The sequence below is a fragment of the Python bivittatus genome, unplaced genomic scaffold (assembly GCF_059951505.1).
Source record: "Python bivittatus isolate LINGU-HERP-01145 unplaced genomic scaffold, Pbiv_v1 ctg000610_np1212, whole genome shotgun sequence".
Taxonomy (NCBI): Eukaryota; Metazoa; Chordata; class Lepidosauria; order Squamata; family Pythonidae; genus Python; species Python bivittatus.
In genome coordinates this window covers 42,508,044-42,531,108 of record NW_028277088.1, presented here as the reverse complement: position 1 = coordinate 42,531,108, position 23,065 = coordinate 42,508,044, and the positions used below count along the sequence as shown (strand labels likewise).

Genomic DNA, 23,065 nt, shown 5'->3' with positions numbered 1-23,065 from the left:
GCCATAAAATGTAAATTGAGCCAGAGGGTTACTATAGGACTAGAACCAGAGGTTACCCAATGAAATTGAATCCTGGAAGAATCAGGACAGACAAAAGGAAACCTTTTTTTACACAAGATGGAATTAAACTTTAGAATTTGCTACCATGAGATGTCCTGGCTACCAGTCCGGATGGCTTCAAATAAGGGACCAAGTCATGGAGATCAAGGGTTACTTGTCTGGATGGCAGTATGACTGCCTCTGAAGGCCATCTCCCGGGAGACTAGAGGGCTTCCCTGTGCAGTTGGTTGGCCATTGTGAGACCAGACTGCTGGACTAGATTTGTCAGGGGTCCAATCCAGCAGGGCACTGTTTATGTTCTTATGTTTTCAACAAGCAATGTTACAGATATGCAAATAAAGGGAAGAAAAAAGCATGGTTGCAACCAAGGATTAATCAGACTAATCTATACATAAAAGTTATCTTTAGAAGATAAGATCAAAATAAATGCATACGTGATAATTCTTGCTAGAGGACCATGGTCAGGGGATCTATGGCTCCTTTAAAGCTTTATCACAACCTATTCAGAGTTTATCTAGCTGAAGTAATCGAAAGAAAGAATAAACACTACACATCTAAACCAAAATCCATTGAAAGCCAGTTGGATTAAGATGCTGAATTTTGGCTGTACAGGAAGCAAGATCTGACAAACAACTCAGATTATTTGTTATCTTTTGGGAAGGGAAGAGGGATGAACTAGGAAAGATGAGCATATTAAACTCCAGCTGTCTTCTAAATAAAGTTGACCCAAACGCAGATATAACAGCACAGGTTCAATTAATTAATTACATACCGGGTGCCCAGGATAACCCCATGATCCTGGTTCACCATCACCACCATCTAATCCTGGAGCACCCTGGAAAAGAAAAACTGATTTGTTTCAATAGCAATATAAAAGATTGTACATGTACAGGTTCCCCAGCAAGATTTTGAGGCCACAGCCTCTCAGTAGCAAACATGGCAAAGAATAGTACAGTGAGAAATATTAAGAATGAAATGCTTTAGAAGAGTTGTACAGCATGTATTATTATCCAGAAAAACTCATTTTCCAGTTGCTTGCTTCTCTTGGACACCACTATCAAAGCTCTATGATTTCTTTAGCCATAGCCAAATTTTGCTAGTAAAGGACAATGATAAAAGTTGGCTGCTTATATAAATAGAGGCTGCAGCCCAAGATAAGTCGGCCCTGACATACCCTGGATGTGGTAAGCACTAAGAAATTTCCACCAAATACATTTGTGTTCATGTATCACTGCTGTTTTCTATGGCAAAGTTCTCAGCAATTGCTGGAGAATTTACAATCTAATTCGACAAAAGGATCCGTTCCAATTTCACAAAGTTTGGAAATCTAGCAAGATTTCAGCTATATAATTTTGGAATTCCACAGAGCCATCTGAGATGTCACAGGTGGCTCTGGATACCACCTTTTGATATTACCTTTCATATCCATTAACATGGTATTGAGAGAGATCCTGTTGGAAGATCTCAGTCTTATCATGAGACAAGAGCTAGTCTGTACTGTCAACACTGACTCAAAGGCAGAGATATTTTTGGGAAGCAATGCAAGACTTTCCATGAGGACTTCTGTGGAATTTTGATAACCTGATATGTGATTCAGAAGCTTCCATTCTGAGTCTCCTTCTTCAGCATTTGAAATTGTTTTCTGGTCATTTTGTTATGCTTTATGTTGCAATGTTGAAATATATGTTAGCTGCTTCAGGCCATCAAATGAATCATAATCACAAGCACACTGTTGGTTTTGGAAACTGAATGGTCAAGGAGCCATGTTCCCAGGCAGTTTTGAGAACCCAGTGAGAAGGGAGTGTATAACTCCAAAAATACATTTTGCATTCTTCAGAAGGGAAGAAAATAAGCAATATATTAAAAGTATAGCAGGTAATAATCAAACAAAACCATGAACGCTAAAATGGCTTTTGCACAGCGTGTTTCACAATACCATTCTTCCTCTTTTTCCTTTTGGTCCAGGGTTTCCAGGAGTGCCCATATCTCCAGGTTTTCCCTGCCAAATTGAATATAAAGCAAAGTTGATAAAAATGTGATATATACTTTTGCATATGAATGCAAAAACACAGTATCCTGCCTATCCTGCTTCCCAGGATAGGCAGAGTTATGCATTTTTCCTAATGTTACAAAGAGTTCAACTAAAGAATTGAATTCATAGATTTGAAGAGATGGCAGATGATCATAGGCATCCTGTAGAAACTGCAGTAACACAACTATGACAACACAAGTAGATAAGTCATGTGGTTTGCACGGCAATATGATGAAGCAGGTTTTGTGATTTTCTCCCCCTTCACCCTTCTGTGAATGATTGTGCCATTGGCTTCCAACATATACCCAAAGAACCCCCAAACATTGAGAAAATACAACAACTACATTATTAATATGCACCTACACTACCCAAATTTACCTTTTGTCTTGCAAGGCACAGATTTGATTCCCAAAGTTATTGCACGATTTCAAAACAGAAAAGTGCATAGTCACTTGGGAAGTACCAAAAGAAAAAAAATCTAACATACCATCTCAACACTACTTAAAGCCACCACTGGATATTCTCCATGAATTAGTATCATGCCACCCCTATACATCTATGGCAATTGCTCTAGAAATTTAAGTATATTCAACTAGTTCAATATATTGTAAGAAATGCAGTTATGAGCTATCTGTGTAGACTTACCTGCTGTCCAAGGTCACCAGGGAATCCTTCTATTCCCTATAAGGAAAATAGGTATCTTATAATTACCTTCTAGAAGTATTTATCCGTTTTTAACAAGAAAGTCATTTACCTCAGGAAACAGTTTAATTTAGCACAATAGAAAAAAGAAGTATTTAGGGAAATTACTAACCAAAGCCAAGCTAATCATCCGCAGGAGCTAAAATGTTAAAAGACTAAGAAGGTGGGCTATTATCCATGTGGTTTTCTTGGTAAAATACAGGAGTGGTTTACCAGTGCCTTCTCCCAGACAGTATGAAATGATGACTTTGCATTGTCACTAAAATGATCACCCACTACAGCGTCTTCCTATATTGCTGTTGCCCAACATAGGTGCCTGCTTGCTTTAGCTGAGTGGCCAGGATGACCCTCACACCTTGGGTGACACCTGGCATACACTCCCAGCATTCTCCCTCATCCCTCCCAGGAACCCTTCCTCCCCATCCCGCTGGTCACAACCTGATGCTGTACAATCAGTCAAAGTATGATTCAGTTCACATGACAAGCAGGTGCTGATCCATCCCAGGGAAGTGTAGTTTATTGTGAAAGCTTTTCCCCATTGTATGTGTTTTGTACATATTTTACCTAATACTGGCTTTCACTGTGTACTCCTCTAAATTGTGAATTGTGTTATAATATTCTCAAAACAACCCAAGTCCAAATTTACAGTTGATTTGATATGATTACCTTTGATCCTTTCCTTCCTGTTTTGCCAAAACCAACAGTTCCTTCTTCTCCCTAGAACAGATAAACACTTTTATTTTATATCTTCTTCAAATCACATTTGTAACTTTTTAATACATAGTGCCTTCTAATTACAGTATTGCTTGTAATAAAATAAATCATATAACAGCTTTTCCTCAGAAAAGAAATCAAAGCTCCTGAGATCAAATTGTCTCTTTTGATGCTATATGTTGACGCAACTCCAACTTCTACAGCATCAGCAAAGAATGTAATTGGAGCAGAAGGAGGAAACAGGGTTGCAGCTGCAGGAATTACTCCAGAGTAATCTATGAGCAGCCCATTATGTGTTAAAGTGATCATGGCATGAAAGCTGCTTATGTGCAGGGAAATTCACTCTGTCTGATTATGAGGTTAGAAAAAGAAATGTACAGAAATGTAACGGGATGGAGAAATCCAGCCAATGAAAGAAAGACTGAGGGAAGGCCGACAGCTCCTGGAATTAAATATCGGCTTTTTTGAAGATGGGTGGTGCGGGAGCAGAGAAGAGTAGCGGCATCTGTTGAGGGTTACAAAGATACTGAAAAAGTAGAATTCAGATCAGACAGTGAGTAGAAAAGAGATTTCTCAACAAGAATCCAAGCTACATCCAATAACAGAAGAAGTGCTTAAAACAAGAGTTCTGAAACTGTGGGTCTCAACCTCAAGCATCGTGGTATTTTTCAAAAATTGGCTTCAGGCACAGTAATCAAACTCAGACATCAATAATACTAAGCGTACATATTAAATAGCAGCAAGCTTTTATTTATTTATTTGATTTGAAGACTGCCCACCTCCCAAAAAATTCTGAGAGGCTTACAGTACACCCAGAGAAAAAGAACAAACAATGAAAAGAAACACATGCATCCGGAAGCGTGAAACATACCCAAACCACCAAAAACTAACAAAGGCTTAGCATCTGCCCTAACCTCCGGCCTGGGAGCACAGCCATGTTTTTAATGACTTCTAGAACAGTTGTTGTATGGGAATCATATGAATCACTGGGGGGATGCTATTCCAGAGGGCAGGCACTGCAAGAGAGAAAACACATTGCCTAGGTCCCAATAGATGACAAGGTTCGATTGAGGGGACCTGGAATGCTCCCACTCTGCTTGATCTCACTGGGCAGGCAGAAACTATTGGAGATACAGTCCTTCACATAGCCAGGCCCTATACTATATAGGGCTATAAAGGTGACAACCAGCACTCGAAAGCCAAATGGCAACCAGTGCAAATCACAAAGCAGGGATGACACGTGAGCATAATGCCACTGCCTATGCCACCACATTCTGGACCAGCTGTAACTTCTGAGTGGATTTCAAAGGTAGCCCCATGTAAAATGCATTGCAGTAATCCACTTGAGTGAGTGGATTACTACAATGGACAAGGACGTGAGTGATTGTCTGAAGGGCCTCTTGGTCTAGGAAAATACAGAACTGGAGCACCAGATGAACCTGTGCAAAGGCCCTCTTGGTCATGAGCGGGAGCTGTGAGTCCAGGAAGACTCCCAGTGAGTCCAGGAAGACTCCCAGTGAGTCCAGGAAGACTCCCAGATTGCTCCCAGTGGTTTCATTTAGATGTTAAAAGAGAGAGGCCAGTCCTCTGGCACCTCACAAGTGAGGGGCCAGAGATACAACTTCTCCCTTTTTGTCAACACTGTCCACAGCAATGGAGTGATGGTAAGGTCCTCCACTACCAGATCATGTTGCAACAGCCCTGAGACAATAACCAGATCTAATATGAGACCCTCAGTATGCATGGGGCTCTCAATGACTTGGGACAAGTCCATCATTGCCATGGAGGCCATGAACTCCTGAGCCAACCCAGACTCAACATTGCCTGGTAGCAAATTAACATCCCCAAGAACTAACAGTCTCAGGGTCTATCTAGCAGCCCAATCAGGGATGATGCTGGGCAGCAAGGAAAGTGATTAAAATAAATTAAAACTTAAGAGGAAAAGAATAAAAAAAAACTGGGAAGATGTCTGACAATGTATCTCCTTCAGTTTTGGAATCAGCATGCAAAATTAGTACAAAGGATTTAAAGCTGTGAGCATACTCCTATTTGTGAGCATCAGGATTTTCTTCAGTTGCTGCTATAAAAAGCCAATACAGATCAAAAATAAACATGGAATGAAAAATTAGAATGGTCAGATTTCAGGAATTATGGAAAAAGTAAAGAGTCTCATTCTTCCATGAAAATATAGTTTGAAATTGGATTTTTAAAGAATTTCCTATGAAACTGTTTTATTTTATCTAGCATTCAGATTTAAATGTATTAAAGTAAGGACTATGCTTATTTCCTTCCCAACCCTGACCCCACTTTTATACATGGGGGAGGGGATTCAAACTAATTCATTTATCATTCACAATGAATTCAAAGAATTTGAAAATCCTTGACTTACAGTATAAATGTAACTTCTTCTGGAGTAAAACCCTAGAAACTTCTCCCCATTGTTTCTAGAGTTTTACTCCAGATGTGTAACCCAGTTTCTTGCCCTGCAGCTTATTGGCTCCATTCATTAGGACTTTGATATCTTAGCTTTGGGCCTTTATGCATCTGGTGTCAGCATTGTGGATTCAATCACCTTCAATTAAAGTCCAAATTAGTCAAATTTTAAAAGGGGCTAAAAACTGTAAAGGGTATGACTGATTTGCAAGTTTTCAAGCCTCTTGGGAGCAAGCCATTTAAGATTTTAAAGTTATTGAACTCAACAAGTACAATATTTGTGCTGGAAAGTATGTTCTTTGTTTAATGCCTCTATATATTTATATGGGCCATTTCACATCCCTTTTTGATCCTTTGGCAATTTGTCTTTTCAATTAAGCTCTTGCAAGAAGAATGAAAATAAATGACAAACCCTTATTCCCCGCTGGCCAGGGGAACCCTTTTCTCCTTTCTTTCCAGGTTCCCCAGATTCTCCCTGTTTGCCAAAATAAATAAGTTATTACTTGTGAGAAACAAACAAATGTGACAAACATAAGTAGAGGTGTAGATAATTGTAAAATAATACATGATGCTAGAATCATCCAGTGCCAGCATTTTAAATACAAAATCAAGATCAAGTGTTTTGGGAACCATTGTCCCTACAGCTAAATAAATTGGTTTACCACTTTGCAAGTCCTAAGCTACTAGCTTTATTTTAATATTGACAAATGTTCTTAGTTTACATAATCAACATTAACACTGTTGGCTTGCAGTTTAACCCCGATATATAATGTCTGGTGGATTCCTAGCTATTCCGTTATGACTTTTTCAGTTGCTTTTGATGATTGACATGATGCACAGTTGCCTCCATTTTAGTGAACAGACGCTCTGAATTTCCAGCAGAATAGGTAAACGTCAACTGGTCCTTTTTCCATCAGCGATGGGAAAAGCAGCACCTGATGGTTTATGTCTGGAATTCAGCATTAAAAGACCATTCAAAGCAAAAACCTTAAGTGGCAAATAGTGCGTGGGTGTTTGGAGGTTTGGGGAAAAAAATCTTGAAGAAACTGAATTAAAGAACATTCAGCCTTCCATAGCTTGGCATCCTCTGCAAGCTTTAGGGCTCTAATTCTCAACATTTTCTGCTTCAGCACTTTATATAGAGTAGTTGGGAATTTGGAGACTCTCAACTCTGATTTGATGATGCATGATCAATCAGTCCCAACACATCTGGAAAGTATCAAGGAGGGAAAGGCTGATCTATATCATAGGCACACTTTACAGTTTGTATGGAAAAATTCAGTAATAGAAATTGGAGACCCTACCTTATTCCCTCTGGATCCAGGCTTCCCTTGATTCCCTTTAGATCCTTCATCTCCAATGACTCCCTGTAAACAAAACAAAGATTGTAACAAATGTTTAATGTTGACAGAAAGAAACACTTCCTTTCTCATCTGTAAAGTGAGCAGAACATTTCTTGAACCTTCTTATCTTCTCCATACTTTTCCTTTCTGAAATTTTGAATTGCAACTCCCAAGTCAGCCTTGGGATATCTCTAGCTGGGTTACCTTCTAATGTCTGCCCCCTCCCATTTCCAAGGGTATTTCTTTTCATCACAGCTCTGTGTCCCCTTTAAGGCACAACTTTTCTCCTTCCTTCATTTTATATATCATGCATAAATGCTACCAAGTCAGTTTGTGTACAGCTGTTGGGCTGTGCATGCTTCCAAAATGACTCAGAAGTGCTCCAGAGCTTACGTGAGAACAGCACTTCTGTGCTATTTATTAAAGCAAGCTAACTTTTTTCAGACTTCTGCATAAGCTTGAAAAAAGTTGTCCAATGAATCAACTCTGCAAAGCAGCAGCATTTTTTAAAACCCCATGCAGAAACTTGGAAAGAAGACAGGCTACTTCAATGAACAGCAAAGGAGTATTGTGTTTATACAAGGTCTGAGGTACATTCAGATCCTTTTTGAAGTGTGCACCTAATGCCTGTTGTATTAACTTTAGATATTTTTTAAAAAATGTTCCCTATTAATGACTAGCATACTTTTTTTACATGTTTCTGTTGGAAAGAGATAAAGTAGGGTGTGAATGGCAGCACTAGTTGCAAATAGATTCCATGAGGCTAAATAATTGAATGTGCAAATATATCAATCTAGACTCATTCCAACCTTGAAATGGTTGGATAGGAAGCAAAACATTCATGTTCTGAGAGCTTCCTTTCAAGATCAGAATAAAATGTGGCTGTATCATTTTAAGTGTTCCAACTGTTCCAAATAATGCATTTGGACTTTTGTAATTGCATTGCTTTTTTCTTCCAGACTTTTTACAGCCCAGCCAGTACAATAGTAGCTATCAGCCATGAGAGGAAAACAGCACTTAAAGCACATTGCTAGACAGAGAATGATTATTCAGAGTGACAAGCCTGACAGGTAACTAAATGCTTTAAAAAAGAAAAGAAGAAAAAGAACCCTCTGCTGTTGGAAATTAGAAGTTATATAGGTAATGGATAGGTTGCATCAGTTGTTTTTTGCTTTATTTTTCAGGTAGTTAATGCAAAGGTATATGGGTGTATGTTTGCAATGCTTGTAAGTATTGGTAATGCTGCTGAAATAGTGTACATACTAAGTCTACAGTACAGGTTTGGTTGGTTTATGAAGCTTCTGTATGCATGTCCATTCTCTGCATTCTCTTATGTGTTGTTGTTGAACTTCAGGAAATACTTAAAATTGTTAAGACTCTGTGGTATTTGGCCTAGTTTGTTGAGCTTGGTGTTTGTGTGTGCATTCTGTCTGCTCTTGTCTCTTGTTAAAGTTATGTTTCACCTTGCCTTTAAAAATGTAAAATCTATGTTAGCCTGGGCCATTGTAGATTGTAGAACTTTAGCACATTGGTGTATTCTGTGCATACATTTCTGTTATTCATGCAGTGAAGATGCACTAGCAGCACCCCTTTTCTTCAGCCACCTCTCTGAGCAAGCAAAACATCAGCAAAGACCAACAGACCACACTGGGCTTGTGTCTGGCTGGAGGAGGAGGAGGAGGAGCAGCAGCAGAGGAAGATGTGTACCAAAGGTGTTGCTTAATTTTGCTAAGTCATTGGATTGACAATACAGAAATATTACCCCAAATTTTTGTTTTTAAAAAATCATATAACCTTAAAGAAATGGATTAAAGTACAGGTCATGCTATAAGAGTGTAATTCTTATACAATCAGGGAGAGCCAGAAAAGAACCTGAGAGATGGAGATAAACTAGCTTACCCAAAAGAGGAGGCCAAGAAGCCCATTAGAAAGGGTGAGAAGAAAAACTAAAGAGGTGTAAACATTGCCTTTATAAATAAAGCTATTCCATGATTAACTGCATTTGCTGAAATTCTTTGGGGTACTGGTTTTTAACTTTCTTCCATGTATATTACTTAATATTAATTCTTGGATTTCCTTGTAAAATTTTCTACATTATTCCAATTCTGCCTCCAGCTCAACCTAACAATTGCCTTATCTTCAGAGGGAGAGAGGTGAAAACTGAAAGGGATATTAGCAAGATTAGCTGTTTAGTCCTATTAAGGGGTGGCTCAAAGCTTAAGGTTTATTTAGAGAACTAAAAAGATATTTTTGTTTCTTGAATTGTGGCTGCCCTGTGGAATAGCTTGACCTCTTCTTTCCTGACTTTGAAGAAGTCTATAAAAATATGGCTGTTTCATCAGACTTTGGGGTCCAAAATGTTATGGCTACTCCCTCAAGTGAGAAATGGTGTTTTAATTTTGGGGCATTGATTATTATATGTCCAATTTTTATATATTGCTTTTTTACGGATTGTTAGAGTTTTATTTGTTTGAGTTACAAAGATGGGAACCATAGGCTGCTCAGAATCAGCTTCAAATGAAGTGATTTATAAGCCTTGTAAAAGAAATAAAGAGCTTTTTTTGATGCTGGATTTAAGCTAATAAAACATTTAAGGGGTAACAGCAGAGCTGTGTTCCTATTGCTTCCCTTGAGGATTTGTTTTAATGTTTTCAAAAATATTTTAAAATCATCCTTTTGGCCAATGTTTTTGCTAGTTGATTGGCTAGTAGCAGTGGGTGTGGACTGCCATCCCAAGTATTTATGTCCTGACAGTGGAAAAGAAGGGACCATGCAGTTTGTACTGGGGTCCTGTTGTTTCTGGAACACTTTGAATCATTTCAAGTTTTCTTTCATCAGAACACAAGCTACTCAAAATGATTCATCAGAACATATTTTCTATTTGGTGCATTACCCTACTGAATACATTTACAATTAGGCCCCACTTTGAAAGGTTTGAGAAACATTGCATTAAAACAATGTTTCTCAACCTTGGCAACTTGAAGATGGGTAGACTTCAACTCCCAGACTTCTGGGAGTTGAAGTCTACCCATCTTCAAATTGCCAAGGTTGAGAAACACTGCATTAAAAAATGAATATCAAGAGAATTTTAGGTTGTTATGTACTAGACGGCCACGGTTTCCAGGTTGTCCTTTTTCTCCTTTCCCTCCAAGAATACCAGTTGTCCCCTGGGGAAAAAAAACAAAACAGTGGCAATAAAATTAGTAAATGTTATAAAAAATTGATAAATCATGTTAATGAACAGAAATATACTGTATATCAATTTCCACATGGGAAAACAAATTATAGCTTGTATTGTGGCAAGGCAATATGAGGGGTTTTTGCCTGAAATATTAGGTATGCATCAGAAAACTTCTTAATGAATCGGATGCAGACATACCATTATTAGACTTCCAAGATATGTTTGTTTATATCACTCTATAATTCTATTTATACTTGTTTCTGTCACACAAAATAGGAAGAAGTGTGTGCACGTTCATATTTGCTACTTAGATTTTTCAGAATATGCTTACACAGATATGCATTAGCTGTTCTTTAAACTTTCCTAAATGCAAAAAAATTCATTATTTGAAGTGGGGACAGTTTAAAAGACAATTGTTTCTTTTATTTATCTGCTTGCTTATCCATTACAGCTATATATTGTCTTTCCATTAACAAACAGTGCTGAAGGGAGTGAACAATAAAACTGCAAATTGTCATTAAAACATAAAAATAAATAATTTTTTCAAGGGCTGTGGAAGAGTGCTTAAGGCAACCGAAACATCTTCTGAACTCACTGTTTGAAGCACTGAAATGCTGTTTTCTATCCAATGCCTGGTGCAGTTGCTGTAAGTGGCTTTGCACATTGAGTGTGCATGTAAATACTTGTGCATGCACAGATGACACCTTCACCACCAGCTGGCCGTTTTGCTTTAGTTGCAGTCATGGCAGAATTTTAATTGTATATTTATTTATTGTTTTAATATGTTGTAAGCCTCCCAGAGTCCCCCATTGGGGGGAGATGGATGGGGACAAGTTTAATAAATAAGACAATTTTATTTATTTATTTATTTATCTGTATGCTCAGATGGCAGGAGGAGGCCCTGAAAGTGGGGACACACCACACTCTTCAATGCTTCAGGCAGGTAGGGGGTAAATAGATGCTATGCTTGCTTTGTGAAATGGCCTTCTGAATGTTTTGCACAGCACTATTAAAAACTGAATCAATTTAAGGAAGGAGTAATTAGGACCCACCAACAGTTAAAAACTATTGAAAAAAGAGAGTACTTAGTGCACATTCATACACATTCATACAAGAAGTTTTTAATGGAAGGAATTCCCAATCAGTCTCCTCAGTTACTTTTATCATTTTATGTATAATTTTATATTTCTTAGGCAATGACTCTATACGAGTTTTTTAATAATGTACTTCTTAACGTATCATTTTAAAAATGCCTGCAAAATAACTTTGTATAACACATACAAAATCCTCGCCAATTAGAGATTCAGTTTTTTGCAAATGGCTATAATTTATACGCTGGAGAAAGAGATAATGTCAAATCAAACTTTATTAAGGGTCACTGATCCAGATTGCATTTAAAAAGGGGGCAGTATATAATACAAAGTACAATGTGACATACATGATAAAAAGGCCTGTAGTCGTACTACCCTAGAGATAATATGTAAACTGGTTGTTCTCTTATGTCACCCACTGTAACTTCTAAGACCTATCACTGGGCTTCCACCCCTTAATGGTATCTGATTGAATCAAGTCAACTGATTAGTTTAATTGCAAATGTTGTGTGTTCTGCATTAATTAATGTCCTTTTCTTTTTACACACTTACACATGAATATACACAGAACCACACATTAATAACTACCTGTGAACCTTGAACTCCTTGATCTCCTTGCAAACCATCTGGACCAGGGATTCCTTTCTCTCCCTATAAGAAGACACTGTTCTTGAATATCAACTTTATTTTATAATTTTGCATTAGATTTTGTAAACTTAAAAGGAGCAACCTTATGAAGACCATTTTTTAAACATTTCCTATAGCAATGTAATTTACTTTAAACTGTATTGGATGCTACTTCCATTGAGAATTTGAACTATGTGTAACTCGCTTTCTTTTCTTCTCTCCCATATGCGTACATTGGCACATCCACAAGCAATGTAAATATTCCAGTCTTTTCTAACATGATTCTATTGGCAACACTGACTGGAGAATTCTGGAAGTCGTTATTCCAATTATCTGGAAGGGCAAGGCTGCATTAGGAGTTTCATTTGACCATCTGACTCTGTCTTGTGAAACAAATTATTTATGTTCAAAGAACAAGTAATTTGCAAGGCATGGGGAAAAAAATGCTGGAGGGAGATATGGGAGAAACATGTAGATTTCCCATTCTTATGAACACCTGCTATTAGACAGTGGTAAGATGATTATTCCTCCCAAATCTGTAAGACAGGGCTGGAACCAGACAGAAGCAGAAGTTGACTCCCATGCCTGATCCTTTCCTGCAGCCCACCTATATGTATCATGAGGAATTGCAGCCAGGATAGGACCCCTGAAAATCAGGCCAAAGGAATTTCCATAAGCTGTGACCTACCCCACAAAGTGGACTGACTCAATTATAGCAGCGATGGGTGCACTGTTAGAAGACCTGAAAGACCATGTTGAAACAGATCCTTCTGGAGAAAATCTATGTGGTTGCTAAGAGTGGACACCAACTTTACGGCACATAATCTATCAGTCATGACCTACCCCATTTTGAAAAGGCAGAGTTGGGAAAGGCAAATGAGGAGGTTGTCTTAGGCAGAAGAAGGAGGGAGAAATCAGCTTGTGCCAGTTCCTGAACTCTCATGTTGATTGGAACTAAATCCATTTAGAAGGAATTATACAAATGCTTCTCTTTGCTATTTTTTTGGACAAGCCTTCATTGATTGATTTTTCTCATTTTATTAACAATTTTTTATTAACTGATTCATAGTTGCACTTATACACAGCTAAGTATCTTGATTTCCCATCAAATAGCTCCCATCCTTTTTACTGACTTAAAATTTTTCAGTAATGAAATCTTCACACCAGACTAATTGCAAATGTGTGAAATTAAGAAAAACCTACCTGTGGGCCTGGAAGTCCTGGGTTTCCCTCAGCTCCCTGCAATAGAAAGTGCTATTTTTACTGTCAAATCTTAATTTTGTTGGGTAATGAAATATTTGTAAGCAAATAACCAACCTCAGACAGCACCAAGAACTCTGCAATTCAACCCTGAGCTACGTAGATTCTCTTCTTAATTTTGTGCCAGGATAAAACGATATTCACATTTTATTTTCCAGGTTATTGACACATCAGGTACTTTCCATTCCAATGTCATGTGACAGAACCCAGGAAGAGAGCCTTTTCTGCCTTGGCACCTGCCGTTTGCAACATCATTCCCCCAGAACTTAGATTGGCCCCTACCCTTCTGGCCTCTAGGAAGACCTGAAAACATGGCTGTTCCACCATGCTTAGGGGTCCAGCAGTAGTGGTGAACATTTTCAATGGGTATACTGAATGGGATGTATTGCTTTTATTCACCTGCTGACTGTGATTATGTTTATGTTGGACTGAGGTTTAATAATATGGTTGTGTGCTTCTTGTTTTTAATTTATATTTTTATTCTTGTTTTTTAATTGTTGTGAGCAGCCCGGAGTCACATACGTGAGATGGACAACTATACAACCTGAATGAATGAATAAATAAATAAATTTTAAACAATATTTTACAGAGCACTTTCCAACTCTAGAGTACAGGAAAGAAATTAATCAGTTATGCTAATAAGAAAGGAAAGTATCTATATTATCATGGTTTAAAAAAAACCTTAGAGAATAAAATTAATCTTTCTTAGTGTACAAAAAAAAATGCTGCATCATTGCTCCAGGATTTTGCTCATAGTTCCAGCTTACACTCTGTAACCATTTGATATAGGAATCAACTGAACACTTAAAATTTGAGGAAAACAAAAAATGAGGTTTTATTGATTTTAAAGAACTTCCACCTCCAAGATTAGCGCAGCACCCCTGTGATTCCATATTATTGCTATCAGGCCAGGTTTATTTTTGGCTCAGCTACAACGCAGCCAGAATGGCAAGAAATCTGATTTAAACCTACAGTGCTGGGCCACTCCAGAGTGTGGGGTCGGGACATTTCCAGTTGGTGGGAGTTCCTGCCTCATAGCTCCTGGGCTCTACTCTCCATCTCACTGGTTTTTCTGAGCATTAGTATTGCACTGAGCATGAGAGATGCTGTGGTCAGCTTCTCTCCATAAAATAAGTCTCTCCCCATAGTGACCCCCCCTTAAAAAGCACCAGTCAAATGCAGTGCAGGAAATGCTTGCTGAGATACCATATTTTGTCCTCTGTAATTGGTCAGCTGGAAAGAGCACCAAGGATTCTCAATGTTTCAAGATGGCTGCTGTGAGAACACAGGTGTTATGCTGATTCATAGAGTTGGGATGTAATGCGAAAGTGTCCTTAGATATAATTTTTAGAATCCTTCCCTTCAAATATAAAAACAATGGGAATTATCCTGTCTTATGAGCCTGTACATTCCTCCAAAAACTGGTCACTCCGTCAAATCAAGGTAGCCCTCTTTATTTCAGCAAAGGGAAAACGCTTGCATCCTTGAAAACCCAGACTGGTTTTCAAGAAGAGTTTTTTGAAACTCTTCAGAAAACTCTTCTTTTTTCATGAGCATTAATGATAATAGTGTACATTTAAAGATACAGTATGCACAATTCTCATACCTCATGTGGCTTGGGGGCCATTCGATCTCTTAAATCACTAAAATACTGTACTGACAGCAACGCAGCAGCTGAGTAAGGGAATGGATAATGGTTCTCTTACTGTGCTGTCAATCAAAGTTCACGTTGGTAGTAATTTGCCTTATGCTGCTCCAGCTAAGCAAGGAATCACCCTTTTTTCCTGATTCTCCGTTTAAGCACGTGCAATTGTTGCTGTATGACAATTGCAGCAAACCCATTAGTTAAAATGGATAGTTATGAAGATAAAATAGGGCTTCCATAAAAGGAAGCTTAATGTATGGAGGAATGTGTCTGTGTACACACACACATGGAGAAAAACAAACCGACAAAGAGACAGTCTCAGAGAGGAGAGGAGAGGAGAGGAGAGGAGAGGAGAGGAGAGGAGAGGAGATTAGATTCACTGTCATGATACAGCATTCAGTGGCCTTAGAATGCTGAATTTTTGTGGAATGGGAGATGGGTTTAATAATGGAATATTCTAAAAGATGGCATGATGCCCTGGAATCCTCCACATTTGAATATTTGTTGATGACCCTGCCTTTACTGGCAAGACATTTGGCACCTACAGGTCACATGGGAACTTGTTCTCTGTTGTTGTTCCTTATGGAAACTTTCCTAAGCTTACCAATTTGACCGCAGAGCACAAAAATTGGACAATGAAAAAGGTGGTGGTTTAGTGAGCAAACCTACAATCTGCAGGAAATGGCTTGGATCCATGGCGTTCCAACCTCGCCTGATCTCTCATCCCCTCCAAATGGTAGGTAAGGCCAGGTGTCAAGAAATCCTGTTCCTTCCTTGCTTCTATCTTTCTGAGCGAGTTCAACAAGGCTTTGCATTCTTTAGGGCCTCCTGAACAAAGTGTTCTCTGCACATTGAACTGAATGTGTTACAAAAACAACAGCATTCTCTGTCCACTAGTCTAGAATTTCTTTGGAACAACCCTTATCTGCCTTTCCCTTCCAGTGTGTGAGAACATGATTTTGATGTGCCAAAGGAAAAAAGAAACAAAAATCCGGGCCTTCCCAATCTACAGTAGCAGAACAGCTGTGTTTAGAAAATGATTTTGGCAGAGTTGCATTAAAAATGGAATGCCCTGGGCAAGGCTCCATCCTCCTTTAATCTGTCTGCCTTAATGATTGTTGTACCATAAAAAAAAAATTATGTTAGTGACTCAGTGGTAATTAACAGAGTTCAGCAAGGAATTTTTTCTCTGGGTGCCAAAAAATAAGTAATTAAAAAAAAAACCACAAGGAAAAAAATAAATACTGATTTAAAACATACTTGATGGTGAGCATCCCAACATGCACACAGATGGATCTGTCAGATTGGCAGGGATGGCTGGGAGCATTGCTTCCAATCAGTTCTATCTCTGGTTGATAATACAGGTGATCCTTGCCTTACGACCATTCATTCAGTGACCATTCAAAGCTACAACAGTGCTGAACGAAGGCACTTACAACCAGTGCCTGAGGTTATGGCCATTGTAGTGCCTCCATAGTCATGTGATCAAAATTCGGGTGCTTAGCAGCCCACCCACACTTACAACTGCAGGGGCACTTCACCTCCCCCTACCTGCCTGTCTTCCCCCATCTATGCCCTTTTGGCCCCCTGCACTCCGCAGCCCCTGCTGTTCTAGCTGATCTTCGCCATCTTCTTGCCTGGCCTCGGCCTTCGCGAGGCAGCTGCTGGCCGCCCAAGGCTTTCTTCCCAAGGTCACGGCATGCCTTGTCAGCAGCGAGAGCAAGAAGATGGCAAATGTCAGCTGGGGCGCAGTGCAAAGGGGTTTCCTGGTGCACCACAGCTCTGGGGCTTTTTGCTTTTTTGCAGCCCCAAAGCCGTGGCACACCAGGAAGTCCCTTTACACTGTGTGAAGCCCAGCCCCAGCCTGGCCCAGCAGTGCAGTGCAAAGTGGCTTCCTGGTGCACCGCAGCTCTGGGGCTGCAAAAAGATTGCAGCCCCAGAGCCACAATATGCAAGAAGTCCCTGAGCTGCAGCGTATTCCTTCCCTGGCCTTCCTGAGCTCATACCGCACCACAGCATTCCCCTCCCCCAACTCAAGTGCAGCCTGTAATGGCCCCCCCCACACCTCTCCCACTCCCCTGCAACACTCCTGTGCTCCTTACCTTGGACTCTCTCCTCTTTCTGCTTAACAACTCATGCATCTTGGGGTTACGACAGCAACAGGACTGCCTGGGATTACCGCTGCTAAGCAATGCAGTCACATGACATTGTGCTTTACGACCGCATCGCTTAGCAATGGAAATTTTGGTCCCAATTGTAGTCGTAAGTTGAGGACTACTTGTAATATGTGAATAATATGTAGAAAAATAAGTTTCTCCCTCAGTTAGCCTGAAGTTGTGGTTTCTTCTAGTCTAGCCTGGAATTTTTGTATCCTTTGCTTTATTAGGGAAAAAGCAACAACAGCTTATATGTAGGAATGTCACCAGCTGCACTTAACCATGGCATAAATATGTTATGGCCTAGCAACCAACATCTTTCTTCTGCCATGTCCCCATGATACTTCCTTCATCTCATCAGACAGGTTGAAGTTGATCTAAGCTACACCAGTGTTACAGTATTTCCTTGTTTAGTCTGACACATTCCAAGGGTAACCTCAAAGTTTATAAAATCTCTTAGGTTCCTCTGCCATTACCTTGAAGAAAGTCTGCTGACTGCAGTGACTAGGAACAGAGACATTAGAGCAGTGTTTCTCAACCCTGGCAACTTTAAGGCCTGTGGACTTCAACTCCCAGAATTCCCCAGATAGCCCTATTAGCTGGGGAATTCTGGGTGTTGAAGTCCATAGGTCTTAAAGTTGCCAAGGTTGAGAAACACTGCTTTAGAGAGAGGGGACAGCAAATTCCATGCTGGAATAGCTTTCTGCTACAACCAGAATAAGTAGATGGTGAAGAAAAAGGTTCTTACCTTATTTCCTGGGGATCCTGCTGAGCCATCTGACCCTTTTGATCCTGCTTCTCCCTGAATAGAGCATTCATATTTTGGTTAATTAACATTTTTGCTACAAACACCAATTATTGCAACATTTCCATTTTTTGCACTATTCATTTCTACTAGGCCAGGTATAAAAAGAGTAATTACCTAGGACATGGGAGGGACAACGTAGCACATACATTTATGAAACACATAAAAAGTAGAATCAGAGAAACCTAACAGTTAAGCCAATCTATAATTACTATTATTATCAAACACTAGCATAAGATTGTATTAAAACTAGTTTCATCTTTTTAATTAATAGTTCCCTCCACATGAAACATTGTTCCTTCTTTGACTCATTCTGTTTTTATTGTTTCCCATCCGGAGTCATCTGGAATTGGGCAGCCAAATAAATACATACATACATACATACATACATACATTACAAACATAAATAAATAAATAAATAAATAAATAAATAAATAAATAGAAAACACGTTTAGATTTTTAACAAATGAATTATTAGCGGCATGCCTCTCATTTTTCATCAGTAGTGCTCTAATTATTTCCTCCCTAACTAGGCTGCAATTAGCTTCAGCAGGAGAAAAAGCTTTTATTGCACAATTTTTTTTCTTTCTTTCTAAGGTTAACTGCATCATGGGGATGAAGGGAATCTGGGAGTCACCAAGATCCAAGTCTTACTTAAAATGTGGGCACCAGGTTTATTTTTATGATATTAATATGATGTGATGGGACTTAAGGATCTTGCCACCTCATAGTAGTCAGACAGGATGTCAAGTGCCTGGATCCTTTCTTATGTCACACCAAACTCTGTCAAATAATTGTCATATTCATCCTTCTTTTTTGCCTGGAGATAAGGGCTGCGCAAGGCCGTCACGAGAGATGCTTTGCATCATGTAAGGACCAGAGTGAAGCCCTTCTCTTCAAATCATTAAAGTAACTGCATCTTTCACAATGCTTCCACGGCTGCTTCAGAAGCTGCTCCTGGCTGCCTCCACATATAAACTGAAGCAGCAGTTTTAACAAGCTGAAAAGAGGTGCTTTGTTCTCCCTCTTTTGAAGACTTTGCACAAAAGGACTAGGCATTAGTCCTTTTGCCTTAAACCTTTCTACTTTGCAGGCACAAGTTATCTATAGTGGTTACATTCCTCAATACTTTCTGATAAAACCTGCACTATTATGGTTTGAAAATGAACGTGTAACAATTACCGTCCTTCCTGAATGCCCTTTGAATCCTTTTGCTCCTTTTCTGTCATTGAGCAGTCCAGGTTCACCCTGTAATATATATATGAGAGCCACCTGATTATGGAATTATCTCCAAGATTATCAAATTTAAACAACAAACATGTCCATTCACAAGGTTTATCAGGTAATAAGTAATCTGGTCATATTAGTTTAAGCAGTAGGGACTGTGGGGGTCAGGAAAATGTTTCTTAACTAGATGCCAGGTGTTTTATGATAGTAATTGGCATATTTTTTTTAATGTATGTCTTATTTGAAGTTCTAATTGTTATCCAGTAATGTAACAACAATACAGGTCTGAAAAAATATTCCTGAATCTACTTGGCTGATTTAGATCATGGGGAGACAACCCTTTTGCAGCTAGTGGTTGATTGATTCATTGATGGTAAATGAGGGCCTCAAGGGATAGCCAGGGTTAGTAATCATCTCAGGGGGCAGAACATTTGTCCTGTTTTCCATATCTGAGGCATCAAGGAGAGGATTTTCATCTTTGCAGATGTGGTAAATCTATTAGAATTAGAGAATTAACATAATTCTTTCATTTAGTTTCCTGCAGTACATTTTTCAGAACCATGTTGCTGGTTTTTAGTAGCTTGGTACTACAGGCTTTGGGGTCCACCCCCCTCCCCAAAAACATCTAGGGGCCACTTGCAGAAGTTGAAACATACATACCACATCTCTAGTTTAGATAATAATTTTTTTGTGGCATTCTTCAATAGCATATGGTATTTGTCTTGTGGCATGATATTGGATACCCAAGGCACATGGCCTGTTATACATTCAACAAGATCTAACTCTCAGAGGTGTCCCCAGTGGAGGTGAAAAATCAAAATGGTGGCCGTGCGTGTGTGTGTGAAAAATGTGTGGGGCATTGACTATGGAATCACAATTGCCATCCTGACTTTTTCGACACTCCCATCCCCCCCGCAGACCCTCAGGCTTACTACATTTATGGATGCTAAGATTTTCTAATTATGGGTAATTATTCTGTAGTCGAACAAAAAATACCATTTTCTTTTTTTCGCTCTTGCACATACAAACATACATACATATAGTATAATGTAATGCAGTACAATACATACAGATATAGTACATACAATATTTTTGAAAATAAACTTACAAGTTCTCCTTGGGCGCCTTTTGGTCCCAAGTCACCAGAAGGGCCTTCTGGTCCTGTGTTGCCCTAAAGATATATGATACTTGTGTGAAAAGATCCTGGTTTAGATTTGTCTCAAAATTCATGCTTGATTGAATAGCAGTTGCTTTTATATTGGGAGAGCACTTCACTTTGATGCTCTTGTAACACTAACAATAGCATGCTATAACATGATTTACATACTGCTTGTGCTCTGATGTTTGGTGCAAAAAACAGTATGTGAAAACTTAATGGAATGGAGAATTATTCTATAACAATGATAGAAAAAGAATCCAGAATAGAAGAACCACCACTTTCTAAGCCAGATTTATCCTTCTAGGAATTGATATCTTTCCCTCCTTTATTAGTGATCAGTTTTCTGGCTTCAACAGGAAAGAAAATAGGTGTCAGTTCTGGAGCTGGTTTAAGTTTTTTTCCTGTTTTAGGAGCACTTCTGGGGAAAAAAGGGGGATTTCAGTCCAGCAAACCCAAGTCACTCCTGTTCCATTTTTAGAATGCATCCTTTTGTCTGTTGAGGAAACACCTCAAAAACACACTATCTTTTGTTTCTCGGGAGAACGGATCCACAATATCCCATAAAGATGTTGAAGATTCAGACATCATACATAAATACACCATTATATAGTAAAATTAAAGGCTTTTCTACACAAATGTCTCTAAAGTGCTACTGTTACATCTAGCTCCTTCAGAACCAAACTGTTTGGGATTATGGCTATCTTGAGCTGTGTCTTGCATTGCTCCGTCTGCAGCAATCAGCAGATGTCAGCAAAACCTAGATGCTGACTGATCCCAAACTGACAAGTTGATGGAGTTCCTACCCGTTCTCCATAGCTCATTTCTCCCATTAACTGAGCAAAGAATATATGCCTGAATAGCTAGCCAACTGCAAAGAAAGAATATACAATAAATACATCCATCATGCTATTTTCTTATCAGAATACAAGGCATAAAAAATGAGTAAAAAATAATAACCAAAAGAAAAAGGAAAGGAAGCATAGGTAAATCTAGCTTAAAGGCACACCATTTGTTATATTTTTCCATATCTTTCTATTCTTACAAGCTATTCTTGCTTCCACCATGTTCACCCAACTCTTCATACACTACCTCTTGTTCTCTAAACTACTCACCCCTCTCTTTTTGGGGATCTCATCAGCTCCATCCAATCACAACTTGCTCAGTCTTCCCCTTCCCCTAGACCCTTTCACTCTTCCTTTATGTATTTGTTTGCAATTCAATCTTCATTCCCTCTACATGACCCCACTATTTCAACATACTTCTTTCATATTGCTCAGTCATTTTTGTATTGAGTCCACATTCACCCACCCCATGCTCATTTTTGATCCTGCCTCTTCTTTTACCACACACACTTCAGAAAACAAAGCTGAGCAGCTACAAAGCTGGGGAGAAAGATAGCTGGCAAGGGTGTCCACAGAGGCAGTCAACATCAAAATGGTGGGTACAGTTGGCTGTCGAAGCCCCACTCCTTTTAACATACATCGCACATAAAAAGGGGTGAGGCATCAATCTCCCAGTTGCACCTACCATTTTGACATCATTGACTTCCCCCGAGGAAGCTTCTCAGGGGGAATCAAGGAAAGCATTTAATTTCATCTGAAAGAAAGATTTTGGTGGGGAGAAGTGGCTGGGCTTCTGAAGAATCATGCACATCGATTGTTTTAATGGCAAACACTGGAGTCCTTCAAGTACCAAAAGAATGACCAGTGATGTCTGAATCTCAAGACAAAAATGTTTTTTGTGTTTGTTGATCTACAAAAGTAATGCAACATGAGGATTTTAAATGGTACCATTTCTCCTGGGTCCCCCTTTTCTCCTTTTAGTCCTGGAAGTCCAAGTGATCCCTAAAACAAAAACAAAAAAAGTGTGTGTTTGTGTATGTGTGTGTGTGCATGCATGCATATACCACTGGGTGAAGATACACACACAGACACACACACACACACATACATGTACATTCATATACACCACTGGCACATAAGAAGATGAGAAAAACCTTTCGTTTACCTCTTCTCCGTGAATTCCATCAACTCCATCAGCCCCATCCTTTCCCTGAGAGAATAAACCCAGTTAGCATGAGCTCAGTTTTCACCTGTTTATTATCCAACATAATAATATCCAATAGAAATTAAACATTTGCCAATTTAGCAGCTGATCAAAACTAGTGAAAGATCATCAATTATATATATATATTTTTCCCCCACCTTGACTTGAGTTTCATTTCCTAACATATTATGAAATGTTTTATATCATGCTTGCTACCAGTTTCATCATTTTTTTTCCTTTGGGGTCCCAGGCCTTTCTTTCTCACCATCATAATGATCGGATGTCTTAAACTTAGAAGTTAACTTGTTAAATAAACAGCAATAATTAAAATTTTGCAAACATTTAATATTTTCTTACTTACCGTTTCTCCATGCAGTCCTCGTTGACCCTGAGAGATTTAAACAGGTATGCATTAAATCATAAAGCTAACATAACACAAACTTTAAAAGCAAAATACAACAAAGCCTCCCTGATCAAAAGGAAATTATGGGTAAATTCCTACCTTTCGCCCTCTAATGCCACACTCTCCTATATCACCTTTCTTTCCCGGAATTCCAGGGATTCCCCTGGGACCCTGCAACAGA

At 39.0% G+C, this 23,065-nt stretch overlaps 1 protein-coding gene across 3 annotated transcripts in view; it reads right to left on the bottom strand.

Annotated features, from left to right (window-relative positions):
* Nucleotides 1–23,065, bottom strand: part of LOC103065903 (collagen alpha-6(VI) chain) — a 67,721-nt gene that overhangs the window by 13,714 nt on the left and 30,942 nt on the right. For all 3 annotated transcript variants that reach the window (XM_088150887.1, XM_088150888.1, XM_088150889.1), the window contains 16 exons: nucleotides 22,984–23,055; nucleotides 22,843–22,869; nucleotides 22,443–22,487; nucleotides 22,226–22,279; nucleotides 20,385–20,447; nucleotides 19,232–19,297; nucleotides 17,993–18,046; nucleotides 13,387–13,422; nucleotides 12,145–12,207; nucleotides 10,389–10,451; nucleotides 7,246–7,308; nucleotides 6,354–6,416; nucleotides 3,461–3,511; nucleotides 2,738–2,773; nucleotides 1,997–2,059; nucleotides 833–895 (listed from right to left, as the gene is read on the bottom strand). In XM_088150887.1, coding sequence (XP_088007013.1) covers nucleotides 833–895; nucleotides 1,997–2,059; nucleotides 2,738–2,773; nucleotides 3,461–3,511; nucleotides 6,354–6,416; nucleotides 7,246–7,308; nucleotides 10,389–10,451; nucleotides 12,145–12,207; nucleotides 13,387–13,422; nucleotides 17,993–18,046; nucleotides 19,232–19,297; nucleotides 20,385–20,447; nucleotides 22,226–22,279; nucleotides 22,443–22,487; nucleotides 22,843–22,869; nucleotides 22,984–23,055 — 882 coding nt within the window. The remainder of the gene's footprint in view (nucleotides 1–832; nucleotides 896–1,996; nucleotides 2,060–2,737; nucleotides 2,774–3,460; nucleotides 3,512–6,353; nucleotides 6,417–7,245; nucleotides 7,309–10,388; nucleotides 10,452–12,144; nucleotides 12,208–13,386; nucleotides 13,423–17,992; nucleotides 18,047–19,231; nucleotides 19,298–20,384; nucleotides 20,448–22,225; nucleotides 22,280–22,442; nucleotides 22,488–22,842; nucleotides 22,870–22,983; nucleotides 23,056–23,065) is intronic.